Source organism: Cynocephalus volans, chromosome 5, assembly GCF_027409185.1.
Source record: "Cynocephalus volans isolate mCynVol1 chromosome 5, mCynVol1.pri, whole genome shotgun sequence".
NCBI lineage: Eukaryota > Metazoa > Chordata > Mammalia > Dermoptera > Cynocephalidae > Cynocephalus > Cynocephalus volans.
In genome coordinates, this window is record NC_084464.1 from 113,594,632 (window position 1) to 113,611,653 (window position 17,022).

Here is a 17,022-nt window from a genome sequence, read left to right on the forward strand (position 1 = left end):
ATATTGGTTTGATTAGAAGAGACAGAGAAAGAGAATATAAGAATAAAATGTGCTCTTTAAAAGCATGTCATTTCTTCATCTGATGTTAAAGAAGAAAGCTGAAAAAAAAAATGTTGAAATGATGGAGACTAAATTTAGCCCAGAGACCAGTGTTTGATACTAATTGTTTAGCCCTGCAAAAAGGATATCTCACAAAAGCTACTGCATTCAAAATAACAGCAAACTATCACAGCCCTTTGTACCACTCCCGATATTAAAAATGAATGTTTTAATTATGGGGTGGAGCTTGAATTCCTGACATGCGCAAGATGCACTTCACAAGGATTTGGGGGGCAAACTCAAGTTTGTTCTGTTTTAAAAATGTTTTCATTACTGTGCAAATAACTGGTGCTTCCCGATGGGAATACTTGACTCATGCAAAAACTAGGAAAAAAGCAGGCAGTCAGCTCCATTTCTTTCCCCGAAACAATCCCTGTAGGGCACTGTGAGGTGGAAATGGGAAAGGCACCGTCCAACCTTTATTCATATACTCGGTGACAATGTAGATGGGTTCCTCAGACACCACTGCATAGAGCTGGACCAACTTGTCGTGCTTCAACTTCTTCATGATCTGTGCTTCCTCGAGGAATGATTCAGGGGACATTGTGCCTGGTTTAAGAGTCTTTATGGCTACTTTTGTGTTTCCATTCCAGGTACCTGCAAACATCCCACAACATTAAGTCAAACCAAAGATACTCTTTTCATGGAAAAAAAAGTTTTTGATCAATAGTTATTTGCATAAAGTTAGATTTTAAGTTTTAAAAAAACTTAATGTAGTTTTTTGTTGAACAAAGACAGTCAATTGCAAGGACTCTGTCAAGTATTTCAACAGGAAAAATATGTTCACTCATGGCTATGGCTATATATACCTATATTAAGGTTTATAATTCATTTAATTTTTTTCCTATTTTGATACATGCCATTCTCTTTTTCTGGCTCAGTCATATGATTACAAATTTATGCCAAAAGCTCTGGACCCTTGTTTACAGTGATGAAAGCCCAGGGGTTAGAGTAGGCCTGGCCATCCAATAACCAGAGCATGGAAGAAATGAGATTATTTGAATTCCATTCTATTGGGTGTGCCATTCTGAAAAATATGGCAACACACTGAGGATGTTTAGAAGTTACCTCTAGACTTCAATTGTCTGCAGTGGATGAGTTACTTGACTGAGTCCTTGAACAGTTGAGCTAAGCATGCCAAGAAGTGCTGGCAAGGAGCTCACAGTCCACTCGCCAGTGCTTCAACCCAGTAAGGCAATTTCCTCGGGTCTACTGATGGTCAGCCACAAGAACAATGGCTTCTGTCAGTAGATTTGGGAAACTGAACAGCAGCTAAGAGGGAACAGAAATATTTAAACTTAACTTAGTATGTTAAAAAAAATCTAGTAGATCCTAAGGCAAGGCCTAGTTTGTAATCATCATCAGTTACCTCATCTGTAAAATATAGGAATGGAATTGGATTATCTTTTGAGTCTCCTTCAGCCTCCAAATTAAAAATCAACACAAAACAAAAGACTAGGTTCTATGTGTATTCCACTATTAGTCCTACAACTTTGAAGAATAAATTTACAAAGGAAAAATAAAAATTAGCTAATTTAGGTTATGTTATTTTCTATTTGGAAAAGAGATCTGGTTTAAATTAAGATTTATTTTTATATTTAATATAATTGATTTTAGAATTTAAGAATTCTGTAAATTGGATCAATTCTTGTTATCCTTTTAAAAACATGGTTCATTTAATTACAACATGCAACCTACAAAAATATAAATTATGAAAAAACAAGTAGCTAAAAGAAGAATTCACTTATTTTATTTTCTTTATTTTTTGCTGGCTGGTACAGAGATGGAACCCCAAACCTTGGTGTTATCAGCACCATGTTCTAACCAACTGAGTTAACTGGCCAGCTAAAGAAGAATTCATTTAAATCTCATAAAGTATCTACCCATTATGCATAAATAGGAAATTTGACAACTTGTAAGTGATCTTTGCTATTTAAGTGGTAGCACCCCCAAAATTTAAATGCATTCCTCTTTAACAACTACCCTGTTAATTACGTAGGAATCAACCCTGATTCCAATGGGCATGTTGTTTTATGTTTAGTGACAAACAAAATCTTAATGGTATGTGTAATGATTTAAAGCTGATAATTATAAAGTTTGAAAATAAATTTTTTTATACGATTCAATTCTTTTTGATTGTGTGACTGATTTGATTAAAATCCTTACGACCCATAACTTCAGTTATAAATTAGGTGGATGAGGGAGAGGAAGGTCATATAAATCTATTTTACAATACTTGAGATAAAGTCCAGAGAGAGACTTTAAGGACTTTAATCATATTGTCCCATGTAATCCTCAAGACAATCCTATGAAGTACGTATCACTCCAATTATACAGGTGAGAAAACTGAGACTCAAAGAGATTAATAAGCACCTTGTTCACGTTAATCAGCTAGTAAGAATTCAAAATCAGGCTCATTAAGCAAAAAGCCCGTGGTCTTTCTCTACAGCTGCCCATATATACTCATAGTATCCTACCTTCCCCTTTCTTAGGAAGTGGAAACACCAGATTCATAGTGTATTGGTTTCCTGTCCTGTGAATGCCTTAATTAACCACATGAAGTAGGACAGGTGAGCACAGCAAGGTGTCACCATACTCTGAAATCTGAATGGCCTGTGCCCAGGTAGTGATCCAGGTTAAGTGTCTTTGTCCCAATGGCTGTGTATGTGTTTTTGTTCAAAACCATTCTTTTTATTGGCTTTGAGATGCAGCCAAAAGCAAATGTGCCCTCTGCCTTACCAAGCCACACTTCAGCGAAACACCCCTGACCCAGCTTCTTCTCCAGAAACAACGAGTCTCGGGCCACTTCCCAAGCATCTTTAGCCAATCCAGAAGTTTGTGGGGTACAACTTGATGCAATCACAGTTAAGTTAAAACACAAACCATCAGCTTTCTCTATAGAAAAAGGAATTAATAAAGAAAACACAGTCCTTATAATCCATAACCATGCATGCACTAGGAAAGATGGAAGGTGACTTGCTCTTTAGGTGACATTCAACAAATATTTGCAGTTGGAAATGCAGAGCAAAACATTTCATGAAGGCTGGAACATCCCTTGTAACATCTACTGGTTTATGAATTGAGGCTCATGTAATAGCATGACTTGAGCCATTTGCCAATCTTGCCCATTTTCTATCTCTTTTCTAGAAATTCTAGAATTTTGAAATCAAAATTAAAATTATTCCCCATGATTAGTATTTCCAACTTTCTCCTTGGTCAGTGTCTTTATTTTCACCTTCCATCTTTGATGTTTGGGATTTCCCAAATGAGGAAGCTAATAATAGAGTAATTAAGTTTCAGCATACCCATCCATACTTCCCCAAACTGCCCATTTCCCAGTCTCTTGATCAACTGCAGGGATTCTCGAGGGATTTCCCAGACATCTTTGGTTTTGACAGACAGATCTGTAAGCCGTGGCATCCCTTTGTGACAGGGAACTACTAGGCGGCAGCAGAGACCCGCGGCTCTCTCTGGTGGAGCGGGGGCAGCGGCAGGAGAGGGAGAGAAGAGCAGAACACATGTAACAACAACACTGACGGTGCAAACCCACACTAGCTAGCACACAGCGGCACTGGAACAGTGCTACGGCAGCAGAGACTACACACATCTCAGAAGATTAGACGCCAGACAGTGAAACATATTCATTGCAGGCAGAATAGGACTACTCCATACCCTCAGGTGTGATATAGACTATACATAGATACAGACATAGACTGTTTTGTTTCTGTACTCAGAAAGGAAAACATTTTCAGCCCAATGTACTAATAACATGTCTTCTGGAATCCTGAAAATACCCTCACTGTCAAAAAGTACTCTTTCCCTAAAGAAGATCAGCATGGCTGCCCCTTTCTCCACTCTAATATCTATATTACCCAGGAGACTGGGACCTCTCTGGTATAAATATATTTAAAATTGTGACGTTAGTACAGGATTCTTCTATGGAACACTGGACTGTTGTAAACTAGTAAGGCTGAAGATTATACCTGGTGGGGAAAAAAATAGGTCACATTTCTCTAGTGATTCCTTTGGCATTCTAACAGACTCCACTACCAGTCACATACTCTTGCACTGCTTCTTTGATATTTTCCATTTAATTTAAAAAAAAAAAAAAAAAACCTTTATAAGTCTCTGATGTATAATTTAGCAGTCTGGTTTGAAAGGAGAAAGAATGAAAACTAAAATGCACAGAAAATTAAGGAGGTGAAAGAACTCTATTTCTTATGAAAAAGAGGAAGGAGAGAGTAGTTATCACTCAGAGGTTATTGGGAGTTTTTTTCTCCCCTCTTTCTTTTTAAATACCCTTCAGAACCTAGCAGTGGTAAAGGGAAATTGACTAAATGCCAAGTTAAAAATCAGTCAGGTGAGAAAAAGTAACAAAGAATAAGAAATTAGAGAAGGTACAAAAGCTGCACAGAGCCCGGCTGGCGAGGTGGACAGAGCCCCCCGCCCGCATCCGCCTGGAGAACCCTCAGATCCAGGGAAAGCAAAGGCAGTGCTGTTGTCACCGCTCTGGGAACTAGCTGTAACTTATTTTTATTCCTCTCTTTTTGATGGAATCAGATTCTGAGATGTTTAGGCAGGAAATTATTTATGTGTCAGTATTTCAAAGGCATTTTATTGTGTGACACAGAGAAAGAGGGAAGAGGAAAAGCCAATATAAAAACAAATCTAACTCGAGAGGGATTTTTTTCTGAGATTAAAAAATGTCTATTGTTCTTCATATCCCTTCTCTACTTCCAGCTTTACGATGTTATTAAGGTGCCCTTTCCAACACAGTATTTTCAAATGATCCAAACCCTAGGGATCCTGCTGATGTTCGGCTGTAATGAAATACATTTCAGCATTTGAAGAAGCCTTACAACATGCAGGCATTTTGAGTGTATCACTTAAGCTCAGGGAGACATTCTGTTCTGCTTCTCTCAAATATTTCGTTAGAAACCACATAAACCAAGTTAGCCAATGACCTAATCAACTAGTACTCCAAGTGTTGTTAAGTTTTTCAATTGCTCATTAGTGCCCAGGATCAGTATACAGGCATTTTCAAAAGATTGCTTTTTGTGCTAAAAAAATTTATACGCACATATTTTTTCAATAAATGTGCATACAGCAACAATAGAGGTCAAGCCATATACTATTTTGGAGTCTTGTCACTGTCCTGAAGAACAATACAAAATGTATATATGGGTTACACAAAAATCTACTGAGCTTAATGGGATACAGATCTATATCTGTACATGTATACCTATATCGATATGCACATGTGTAAATGTATTATATAGTGGGAAACACGTGCTAATCTAGGAAAGAAAGCAATCATTTTAACAATTGCACATAAAACCACATTCTCTTATAAAATGTACAAACTGCATACCTAAACACCTATTATATATGTTTCCAGGAACAACAAAATAATGGTGACATCTGGGTGTTAGGACAGAGACTGGTCTACTTTTAAAGAGTATAATTTTACACAATAGATGTAGCAGCTGTAAGAGCTGTTGGTCACATAAGTCTAAGTCTAGTTAGGAAACAGTATTGGTGGGTTGTAGAACATGATAAATGGATTGCAAAATTTGTCTCATCAGGAGAATGAAATGCATGTGCAGTCATTCCTGCAACAGTGCTGGGTATAAAGTGATGACAGAAACACAATAGTCCCTGGAGGAGTCCCCATGTAAACGCACTCCCAGAGACTGCTCCCTCTTCCTTTCATGGTTTCCGAATTACAGAACACAGGGGAATGGAAAAAGATAACTTGCAAGGATTTTATGATTAAGATAAAAAACAACTTTTAAAATTTAACCTATCGCTTTCTACTTGGGGAACTGGAATATTATAGAATCCTCTGACAAACATATGGAACTAATAATAACTATGGAAGAACAACAAAATAGAACCTGTTCAGACAAGCCCTGCTGTTAGAGGCTGGCAAAGAAAAATATTTTGCTAGTGACTTTGTATATATCTGTTATACCTCTTTCCCCTGCCTTTTGCCTTTCCTGCTGTTCCTACCAACTCCCTCCAGCGTCCAAACTGTTAGTAGATAGTTATAATTTAGGTTACCTGAGTAATGCTGTACAAGCTGCTGAAGTGTTTCAAACTGGGCCCGGGTGGTAATATAGTATCCACCATTGTCAAGTTTGCGAATTTTATAATGTTTGACATGGTCTCCTTTCATATCATCCCAGTCACGGATAGAAAGTGAATAGGCACCTGGTAAACATACAAAGCATTAGCAGCTCCAATCATTTTGAGTACTCTTTGTTATTTAGGTCTCATTTGCTTGATTATTCTGATTAATAATTATCAAGAGGACACACACACACACATACACACACACACACACACACACACACACACACACACACACACACACGCATGCACATCATCTCCACTCAGGAACAGGAAGAAGATACCTCTTGCTGTCCTGCAAATGTTGGAAAATATTAGCAGGAAAGTGATTTTTCCCTTGAGACTTAAAGCTTCCTGGTTATTTTTCTGAAACACTCCATTCAGTGCCCTTGTGTTGCCTAATACAGCATAGAGCCAACTCCCCCCGGGGCAAAATCAAGAGAAGCACAACAATTCCGGCTGAGCTTGCTTCCCTTGTCTCCTGAAACCATGGGGCACCACGGGAGACAGTGACAGAAGAAATCTCAGGACCGTTTCTCTAGAAGCGAGCTTCAAATTTTTGCTTCACAACACTTTTTACAGGAACAGATAACCAGCATCGGGTAGATCAAGCCACAAGGCCACTACTCTCCTTTTCCTTGACCTATCTCCTTTTGTGGGCTCTAATGAGTTATTAAATAGTGAAAAAGCCAACAGCTGGAGGAAAAGTGAAGTCCTCAGTTATTAAAAAAAACAAAAGGAAAGCAAAAACAACCTGTATGATCGGTGCCTGAGGAACTAAGAGTTTTAGAAAATCATAATTCTAAAGGACATCTAAAAATTCTGTGATCTTGTATGCCTGGAGCAGTGAAGCTGCCCCAGTCCCTGTTTCAGAAGGAAGGTCTTGATTTTGAGCCTCTGTAGTTCTTTTGCAGCTGTGTGCAGAAATATAGCCTGCAGGGAAAACTGAAAACAGGACTCTACTTGCAAGGCAGAAAGAACCTGTGCCATTTTAAAATACTTGTACATTAGAGATAAGCCTTTCATCCCCTCTGACTAATCCACAGATTTGAATGACAAGCCAACATCTTCATTTGTTACCTTACCTTTGGTGGTTTCACTCTCACGGATAAGAAAGGTACCTCTTGGGTTTCCAAAGGACAAAAGCTGTCGCTCAGCATCTTTTCGGCCAAGTTTTCCAAAGTACCACCTTTAAATGAGATCAAGGAAAGGAAATACTTTATAACGGTCATTTATGAAATGGAATAGCATAGTCTTTCTTCTTTTGCCCATGAATTCCCCCTCACCTACAATTTTGTCCTTAGCTTTTCCCTATATGTGTTTTTACTAGCTTCATTCAGTTCTCTTTTAATTTAATCCTGATTCTATCCCCAATCCATCTCTTTCACTCTTTAAAAAAATCAGATTTGAAATGTGGGTTGTCTTCCTCCCCTCCAGAGATGACAGGAACTGGTTTGTGTTAAAACTGCCACCTGCATGCACAAAAAGAGGAATCTAAGACCTTGTTTTGAAATGGCAACTGCAGGAGACCCTTCCCACGCTCACCTAAACGACCCTTGATTTCTGAGCGTAATTACAACTACTGGGAAATAACAAAACAGAGTCTTAGTGTATACAGAGATCATTAATCAAGCATTAAAAAGATGTCAGAATGGATAAAGAATAAAGACATGATATTTTTAGCAACTTACCACCTACAGGAACTCTGAAAGTAATTGTCAAGACTATCCCTAATTTGAGATAACTGCTGCCCTTGGATGCTTGTTTTTATTTTCTCTTCCTATCCAGTAGGTGTGAGTACTTGGAAAAACAAAGGCATTTACCAAACACCTGGACAAATCTGACACACATCTTCTCTGGCACAGCTGCAGGGACTGGGTAATGTGTACCTTTGAGAGCTGGCACAGTCAATGAACATGCCCTTACAATGACTTGGTGTTGTGGACATTTTAATATTCTCTCTGAACAAATGAATGACACTCCTGTGCCAGTTAAGGAGACAGCACATCAAGTCACCTCAGGACCTTTGTTATTTGTCTTTCATCTTTCTCCTGCATTCTTAACCCCTAACCATTGCCTGGAAATTAGTTAACACTTTGGCATTAGGTGCTGAATGAGCAGCAGGTGACCCAAAACCCCAAGGGAGAATTCTGGAGCATTCCATTGGAAACTGTGTGTAGGAACAATTTTTAGAATATTTAACAGTGAAAGGATCCAGTTTCTAAGATGACATTTCAATTCATTGTGCTTGAACATAGGTATTATGTGTTCACTGTCAAATTCTTCTGTGAATGAAAGAGTTTCACTGAAGAAAAGGCACACTGCATGTTGGCTCCTTGGTGACTTTTAGAGGATAATCCTAATATAGCATTAGTTGGTTTAAAGAATATTACATCAATTATTGGTGAAAAATGACTTTCTGGGTTTGTATCAATAACCCAATTAAAATGCTGTGTAAAATAGTGGTGAAAAGGGAATTGTTATAACAATGGATTGCACCAAAATGATAGTACTTTAAGGTAATGATAATTAATTGCATGTGTAAAGCCATAGGCATTATTTTAAAAAATGATATTTTATTCTTTAAAAACAAAATATTAAAAAATTGACCATTATAAACATAACTTAATTATACAGTTGGTAGGTTCCCAGTTAAATCAAAGTAATGTTACATTTTGATGGTACTTTTTATTCTGAAAACAAAAGGATATTTGCAAATCTGCCATAAAATAAAAATTCAATACAAATAGCTTTATTCGTTGATGATGAAACACACTCACTAGGAGACAGAAACAGCTGAGAACCACTGAGTATTTGAGAATGGGACACAAAACAGATCTTAGAGGAAATACTAGGGAATTAAAGACAAGAGAATGATCTAACTGGGGCTCTCTCTGGGGTGTGGAGTCTAATCCTTCTCACAGTGCTTAAACAAATCCACGGCAAAATTAAATATCAGAGCCAAAGGTTGAGCTCAGTTACTGACTTTTCTTGACTCCTTTTCTGGTGAGGCAAGATTACCTCCACTGAGCAGGAGAGGCAGGTCCCCAAGGTGTCAGGGAGGGGACCAAGTCCTCATATTTGGGAAATCATTGCCCCCACTGTCCTTTCCCTCACTTCAGAAGTTAAGTGCAGCACACAGGCCACTCTGGCAGTTCTCCACTTTGAAAGTGTCTGTCAATCCCCACAGGACAGAAGAAGGAACAATGGTTATCCCTTGTAGGTCCCTTCAGCTTATTGACTACCTTCCTAAACTGCTACCAGTGGAATGTTTGGGCCAAATAACTGCTAGTCACTATTTATTAGCAATGAAACCAACAGAGACCCCAAATCTAAGGAAAAGGCCATTTCACCAAATCTAAGGTGAAATCCATCACCACAATATTTTCCAAGTTGTGGGACACACTGTATGTGAGATGCGTTTACCTGGGGCCTGGAGGGTAGGTCTTCTCAGCACTCTTTTAATATTTCTGATATTTCTGAGATGAAAGATCTTAATGTTTAATAATTATTTGTCCCCTCTCTCCTATCTTCCTTTCTTTTTCAACAGAGGGAGCAGACTGCAGGCTTAGAACCTTGAGCTAGTAATAATATATGCTCTAACTAGAATTTCATCAGATTTTTATGGTGACTTTCTACCTGTGACAAATATAAACCCTATACTGGGTTTACATTTAGGGTACTGACAGAAAGTTTTCTTTCAAAATGAAGTTTTCAAAAAGTGAGCGGGCTTAAGAAGTATGTTAAGTTAACAATAGTACAAGTATTACATAGATACGGCAAAAACCAGGCATAAAGCCTGGAAACACATCATTAACATGTTCTCTCAATCCTTAATCACTCTGGTGAATTTCTTCTCCTTCCTGCTGTTGCCACAATAAAATGCCATAGTAAAATAATTAAATTATAATAAAAGCTAGTTAAGAGAAAACAACAAAACAAACATACTCTTCTGCCTGAATAGAGTCAACTGGAGCCACATAGTTGCTGGGAATGTAGCCCGTCTCTCCAGTTGTCAAGGAGCGGGCTTCCCACCAATCTCCTTCCCTGCAAAGAAAATAGAGAGAAAGAAGTAAATACATTGATCATTTCAACATTTTGCAGTTACAGACTCAATGCTGTAAGAAGTACAAGGGTACTTCCAAATGTTCATGAAAAAATGGAATTAAAAGATAACATGAATCCTTCCATGAATGTTTGGAAGTACCCTCATACATGACTATTGTCTAGCCATTCACCATCAGCTCTCTCCATCCTTGTTCCTTTTGTCTAAACTCCAGCATAGCCCCCTGTGAAGGTCAGATGGCTTACAGTCTAAGTAAGCCATGGGCTGTGAATTAAGAATGTAGGGCCCTGGTCATAAGAGGGCTCTCTTTTGGGGGGCATTTTGCATGGTAAGTGTCTAAAACTTGAACAGAGGGTAAGGGAACCCAGCCTCAGACTTAAGAAAAGCATCATAGCTGTGTATTGTCTGGGAAGGGAAGCTGTGTATTGTCTGTCACAGGAGGCCCCGTGAGGGATGGAAGCATACTCTGCATACCTACCTGCCTTGCTTGCTCTAGAAAATGGGGAGACACACCTATCTGCAGGTAGAATGACCAAGACCACACCAGGATAGGCTGTCCTCAGGCATTTTTGATACACATGCAGGGGACACACAAAAACTCACTAGGGGAGTAAGATTTGAGTCACATCACTTTGCACTGCCCAATATTCCATGCCATAGTATGGTCTAATCTGGGGAGCTTTTAGGACGTGAAAGGGGGGCTTATAATACTACCTTTAGCTTAAAACCAATGAGTATGCTTTACATGCTTAGATTCATACAAGTTTACATATGACAGGGAGCAGGGATGAGTGTGTGCTTCTCTCATTAAGAAGGGGTAGGCAACGGATGTGGGGCGGTAGCTCTGACATGGACTGAGGGTCCACAGAACCCTCTGCCAGCCCACAGTCAGGAGTGCAAGGGGCAGGGGAGGACATGACTGCCCCTGAGCAAATCAGACCTCTCAAGACTTCTGACTGCCAGAGGCCCAGCACCTCTCTCCCTCCTTTTTTGGTCCTTGGAGGCAGCAAAAGAAACCCCAGGCCTTTCTTTTTTAAATCACTTTTTGGCTGGGCTCTGTGTCAAAGCTCTCAGCCAGGGAAGAAAATGTGCTGGCTTTTGGCCGTGGTAAAAGATCCTCTGCAGGCTCATTTAATTATGTGGAGAATAACCAGCCTTCATGTTAAACTCAAGCTTTACTCCAGAGACAGTCTGAGCAAGGTGATCAGTGAGCAATGACTCCAGACAGGATTTAATCAAGCAATAAAACAAATGGTGAGAAGCCAACGTGTGCTATGGTGCAGCTATGGGAGTGTTTGGTGGCATAAGTAACAGAACAGCCCACAAAAAACCAGGGTGCTGGCAAGATTTTTTAAAACTTATGTTTTAGTTTTTTTTTTTTTCTTTTTCGTGACCGGCACTCAGCCAGTGAGTGCACCGGCCATTCCTATATAGGATCCGAACCCGTGGCGGGAGCGTTGCTGTGCACCCAGCGCCGCACTCTCCCGAGTGCGCCACGGGCTCGGCCCTAGTTTCTTAATCTTTCCTCTCTACCCTATAAAACAAATAAATCAATCAAAACAAGGAGATAATAGCTCCCATATCCAGAAAATCCTTTATTCATAACTTTAAATTTAGTTCATGTCCAGATTTTTATTGGGAAATATTTACACATATCAAAGAATATACAATATATAAAGGAACACCCCTGAACCCACCACCCAATGTAAGAGCTACATTGTTACCAATCGTGAGGGATTACACTGTGCTACTGACTCCCCTATGGCATGCATCCCTCTGCCTTTCAGGTACAAACCACAAAATTAAAGATGTTAACATTTTAACAGTTTTTACTGGTCTCATTTCCATGCCCCCCAAAAGCAGTACATGCAGCTGTAAGTGTATAGTTCAAGAACATATGTAGGAGTTCATTTTCTTCTTTAAACATTGTAGATGTTGAAGGAAATAGCTCTGGAGATAGTAATCTTCACCTTAATATGGTGACAATGTTTGCTGCTCTGAAATTCCACTAGATGGAGACATTTCTTCATAAAAAAATAACAATACCCATCATCTCTTCCCTCCATCCCCCAAACCTGGGAAATGCTCCAAAATGGTGAGGAAAAAATTAAATGCTTGCAGCAGAGGTTTATTTTTTAATGCAAGATAACCTTGATCAAGTTAGTTCTAATTGAATTAAATTAAGAAAAAGAAAGGTTAGTATCAGTTTTAGGGTATGTGGGAATGTCAACAGCAGCAGGAAGCCAACACATTTTGCCGCAGGTTGGGAAAAGCCCAACGTTATTCAGTTGATCTCGCATTAATGAAGCAATTACCGATTCGAGTCCAGCATTAACTATCTCATTTTGGTCTAGGCACCTAAAACAGCTTAGCACAGATTAGAATCCAACTATCAGCTTGTTCTGAAGTCATGTATCAAGAATTCATGATTTTATAACATGACTCCATTAATCTCACAAGGGTTTTCAGTTACTCATTAGAAAGATAAAATCCTTGATTTTTTGTTTTCTAGGTCATCTAGGGTCACTTTCTCCATCAAAAGTGACAAGAGGTAACAAAGACTCAATGCAATATGTAGTAAACCTCACATGTTGTGCCCAGAGAGGCTAGGATAGGCTCAAAACATCTATCAAAAGCTGGGCAATGAATAGAAGATCTTTTTAATGGTGCCATTAGAAACACGAGTAGGTGAATCTACAAGTAAATAATACACTCTACAATTAATTCACGTTGATTAGGAAAATAAGACATCTCCTAATCTACCCTTTATTTCTTTACTTGAGTTACTGTGTTAGCATTATTAAAACTGCATTTCTTTAAACTGTTCTTACAGTTCAGATTTTTCATTAACTCACACTTGGTGAGATATTCTTTAATTGTGATCTTCTGATTCAAGTATATGATTTAAACCCTGGTGCTGGTTTAGAATGGCTTTTAAGTTTGTATAACAGCTTCCCTTGTTCCTCTGATTTGAAAACTTATTAAAAGAGCTTGTCACCAATCCCCAAAATTGCTCATAGGCCCTGTGGTCCCAGGAGCCAGGAGCCCAGGTGCCCTGGAGCCCTGAAGGAGCCAGGGAGTGGCATTTGCCAACAGAAGTCAGCCTTGATCTGCCCAGCCATGGAGCCTTTTTTCATAAATGCTGGATTCTTTCTGAATTTCGTCACTGCCCATCTTACTTTCACAGAGCATATCAAATGTTGGGTGGGGCTCTAAACCAGGATTTCTTATCATTGCCCTAGGCACTGACATCTATTCCACTCTGTGTAAACATTTATTATATTCTAAAGAGTCACTGTTTCTAGATGGTAAATCACTAGTCATGAAATGTGAAGATAGGGAATAAAATGAACGAACTTAAATATTTTGCAAGTTGGGTTCAAGTTTAATAATGTCCTCACAACCACACTGAGCATTTACAATGATCACCCCCACCCATGCTGGGCAGTGGTGCCTCTGCCTTGGGCACATATGCACACATTCATTCCATGGTCAATTTGGCACTGTAAGACACAAAAGCCAGCCCTGTGGCCTCCAGTTTCTGCCTCTTGATGGGAAGGGAGTGGGAGGACACACACTAGGAGGTGTGGCAGCTGTCCCTGGGAGAACAGAACCCCTTCCCTCCCATCTCTCTCCCTCCAGTGGCTGGGAGAGGGTGGGGGAGGGGAGGAGCCGCATGCCATCTGCTTCTGTGTTATCGCTTTGTTTTTTCTTTCACGATTTTCTCTTCCCTGTTATTACCCATGACTTCAGGATATTGTATTTGTTACACAAACCTTACTTTTCTTTTCCATGACCTTGAAAAAAGGCATTTAAATGGCATGTAGGATGAGGAACTCCACTGGCAAAAAGGAAGAACATTAAGGGGAAAAAAATCTTTGCAATATTTTCTTCTAAAAGAGCAGGGTCAGAGGCTCAAAGGCTCTGTAAACACCAAAGGCCATGCATGCAAATCGTAAAATACAGATTGAGATAGATTAGATCCTCCTTAAAAATGTTTCTCTAAAATTTCATCTTGATGACATTGTGGATCCTTTCCAGATTAACAAAGGAAGAAGTCATGGATCTGACTTTGGCAGGGACTGACCTTCCAAGTGCCTTAGGGCCTGAGCGTGGATACACTGTCATACGGAAAGAACACTAGAAGAGCTGTGTATGGTCCTTCCTACTACTCCTTGGTTCTTACCTTTTAGAATTTACAAATAGTTTTAAAATTTCTAATCAACCTTGGTATTTAGGGAATATTGTATAAACTGGGAGGGTAAGTGGAGTATATTTCAGAATTCAAAGCTAATAGACTCTGACAAGAAGCATTCATCTGAGAATCAAACTAACAATAAGGATCATAAATCAGAAGTGATCAAAGCCGAACTCCTTCCTCCACCACCTCCTGGCCACCTTCTGAACCTTCGTGTAGCTCCAATGGTTTAGTCTCCTTTGATGGGGGTTTCTGGGCCTTTCCAAGAACAAACGCTCAGGATACGGTCCTCATATCTCACCCTGGACCCTACCACTTGCTGGCTCTGTGCACTTGGAAAGCTCCCTAACCTGGGACTCCAGCTTTTCAGATATCGAATGACGACTGTGATACGGACCTCTGACACTTGTTGTGAAGAATAAATGAGAACATTTGTAACTTAGCACATGGCTAATACATAAAGAGTCTTCAATAAACAGCAGCTGTTTACTATTTTTAAAAAATTTCTGTGGCTACAGGAAGAGGGTTCCTGGGGGGAGGGGGGCAGGTAATACTCTTTTTGACCTGGATGCTGGTTGCACAGTCATGCTCAGTTTGTGTAAATTCAGCAAACTGTATACTTTTAAAAAATTGTGGCAAAATACATGTATGTAACATAAAATTAATCATTTTAACCATTTTTATGTGTATAGTTGAGTAGCAGTTGAGTACATTCATACTGTTGTGCAAATATCACCATATACACTTTTGATATGTGCACTTTTCTGCATGTATTTCAATAAAAAGTTTTAAAAAAACCCACCCACACCTCTGTTAATGATGACAATAATAATTTTTAAAAATGCTGTGGCTATGTAGACAGTGTCTCCTGATGTCTAGAAGAGAGTTACTGGCCTCTGTTCGGAACGGAGGAATCTGTTCTTGTCTTGCTATTGAAAGGCGGCATATTTGCCCTGTAGGTCCCGAGAACTGGGGGGCATTCCAGGGAGGGGGTGGGATTTCCAAGGAGGCAATTTCCAGGCCTAAGGGAGTTCCCTGTTCCAATGACCACTCCTCTTTCCTGGGATGAGGGTGTGAGCAGGGCTGACTCTTCCCTCCCCTAACATCCTTTTGGGAAAGCTGAAGAGCCAGACTTCAAGTCCTTCTACCACCATGAAATCCAGTTTGCTCAGAGAAGAGAGGAGAAGCAACCAGACCTGGTGTCATAGGAGACCTTCCCAGTGTGCCCCTCAGCCCCCAGGTGGTATTCTTTCTCAACCACCAGGGAGTGCTCACAAGGACACTCGAGGTGCGTGGCTCGCTGACACAGTACCCCACCATTTCCTTGGGTGCCTGGATCTTTCTTGATGGCCCCAATCCATGCACACTGCCTTAATCTAATAGCAGTAATATATAAAATCCACAGGGAAACCTAAACCACATTTACTCTTCCTTATGGAGGTATCAAATGCAGGATTTGAAAAACAAGTGATTTTCACTCTTGAAATTTCCCCACTACGTTTAACTGGTGTTGCTGTTGGCCACAGTTAAAACATGCACATTGTAGTCACTTGTGAGTGGGTGAAAGCACCTTTCCATCCATCTCACAAAGATTTCAGTCATCCTCCAAATTTTCATTACAGGGAAATGCCTCCACAGGCTTCCCCAGATGGGATGTTTAGCAGTTTTGAAAACAGAAGGAACTTGTTGCCAGACTTAAGTGAGGGCGGTGCCTGAGAGTGAAGAAGGTCTCAGGGCAGCCAAGCCTCGTGCCAATCATTTGAAACTGGAGACCTTTGGAAAAGCCATGGGCTGTGGGGGCAATGCTGGTGTGTTTACAACCTTTAAACCAGAAGCAAAACATAAAAACATGGACTGTGCTACTATGGTATCCTTCAAAAAGCTCCTTGGACATACAATGCCATTAAATACTGCATTGTGTCACTGACTCTTCATTCCCCAAATTATATTGCTATGAACTAGTGAATTTAGCAAGTCTTCTCTTAGTTTCACAGATGTCTGAAGAGGTAACACGAGAATCTTTTCCCAATTTGAAAGGCACACCTGCTTCCCCACCCCTCTCCAAACTTACGAGCTGTTCAATATTTGAAATTTTTCTCCTTTGTGAAAACTCAGGTCATCTTCTGTCCGTGCCTCATAGTCATAAAGGGCCACAAACAGTGTCACTCCTGACAAAACAAAATCAAAAGGAGAGACTATTACACAAGGGGAAATTAATTCCAAGAAATTATATCTTCACTAAAATCTCATTCTGAAAGTCCACATCCAGTCAACACTAATGACATGATGAAGTGTTGTAATTAATGTGTGAAAACAAGAGTCACAGCGATGTATGTATGCCTTTGTCTTTGTAGGTGGAGCATTATTTGATCTGACAGAAACCTGGAGTTGAAGGACTTTTCCCTGCATACCTTTGAATGAGTCCTGGGGAAGAGACAGACATCATGTCCACAACTATACGGCAGCAGCAGGGTTATATGGCTCAGGTTTGCAGGGCTCTGCAGCAATTACTGATGCCCTTTATCTG

The 17,022-nt window shown here is 39.8% G+C and overlaps 1 protein-coding gene across 5 annotated transcripts in view; it reads right to left on the reverse strand.

The window, feature by feature from the left end:
• Positions 1–17,022, reverse strand: part of FYN (FYN proto-oncogene, Src family tyrosine kinase) — a 209,034-nt gene that overhangs the window by 33,063 nt on the left and 158,949 nt on the right. For 4 of the 5 annotated variants that reach the window (XM_063096817.1, XM_063096819.1, XM_063096816.1 and 1 more), the window contains 6 exons: positions 16,567–16,663; positions 10,180–10,278; positions 7,317–7,420; positions 6,163–6,312; positions 3,405–3,569; positions 517–696 (listed from right to left, as the gene is read on the reverse strand). In XM_063096817.1, the coding sequence (XP_062952887.1) occupies positions 517–696; positions 3,405–3,569; positions 6,163–6,312; positions 7,317–7,420; positions 10,180–10,278; positions 16,567–16,663 (795 nt within the window). Of the gene's footprint in view, positions 1–516; positions 697–2,838; positions 2,995–3,404; positions 3,570–6,162; positions 6,313–7,316; positions 7,421–10,179; positions 10,279–16,566; positions 16,664–17,022 lie in introns of all 5 variants that reach the window. The other variant, XM_063096821.1, reaches the window with a different exon arrangement.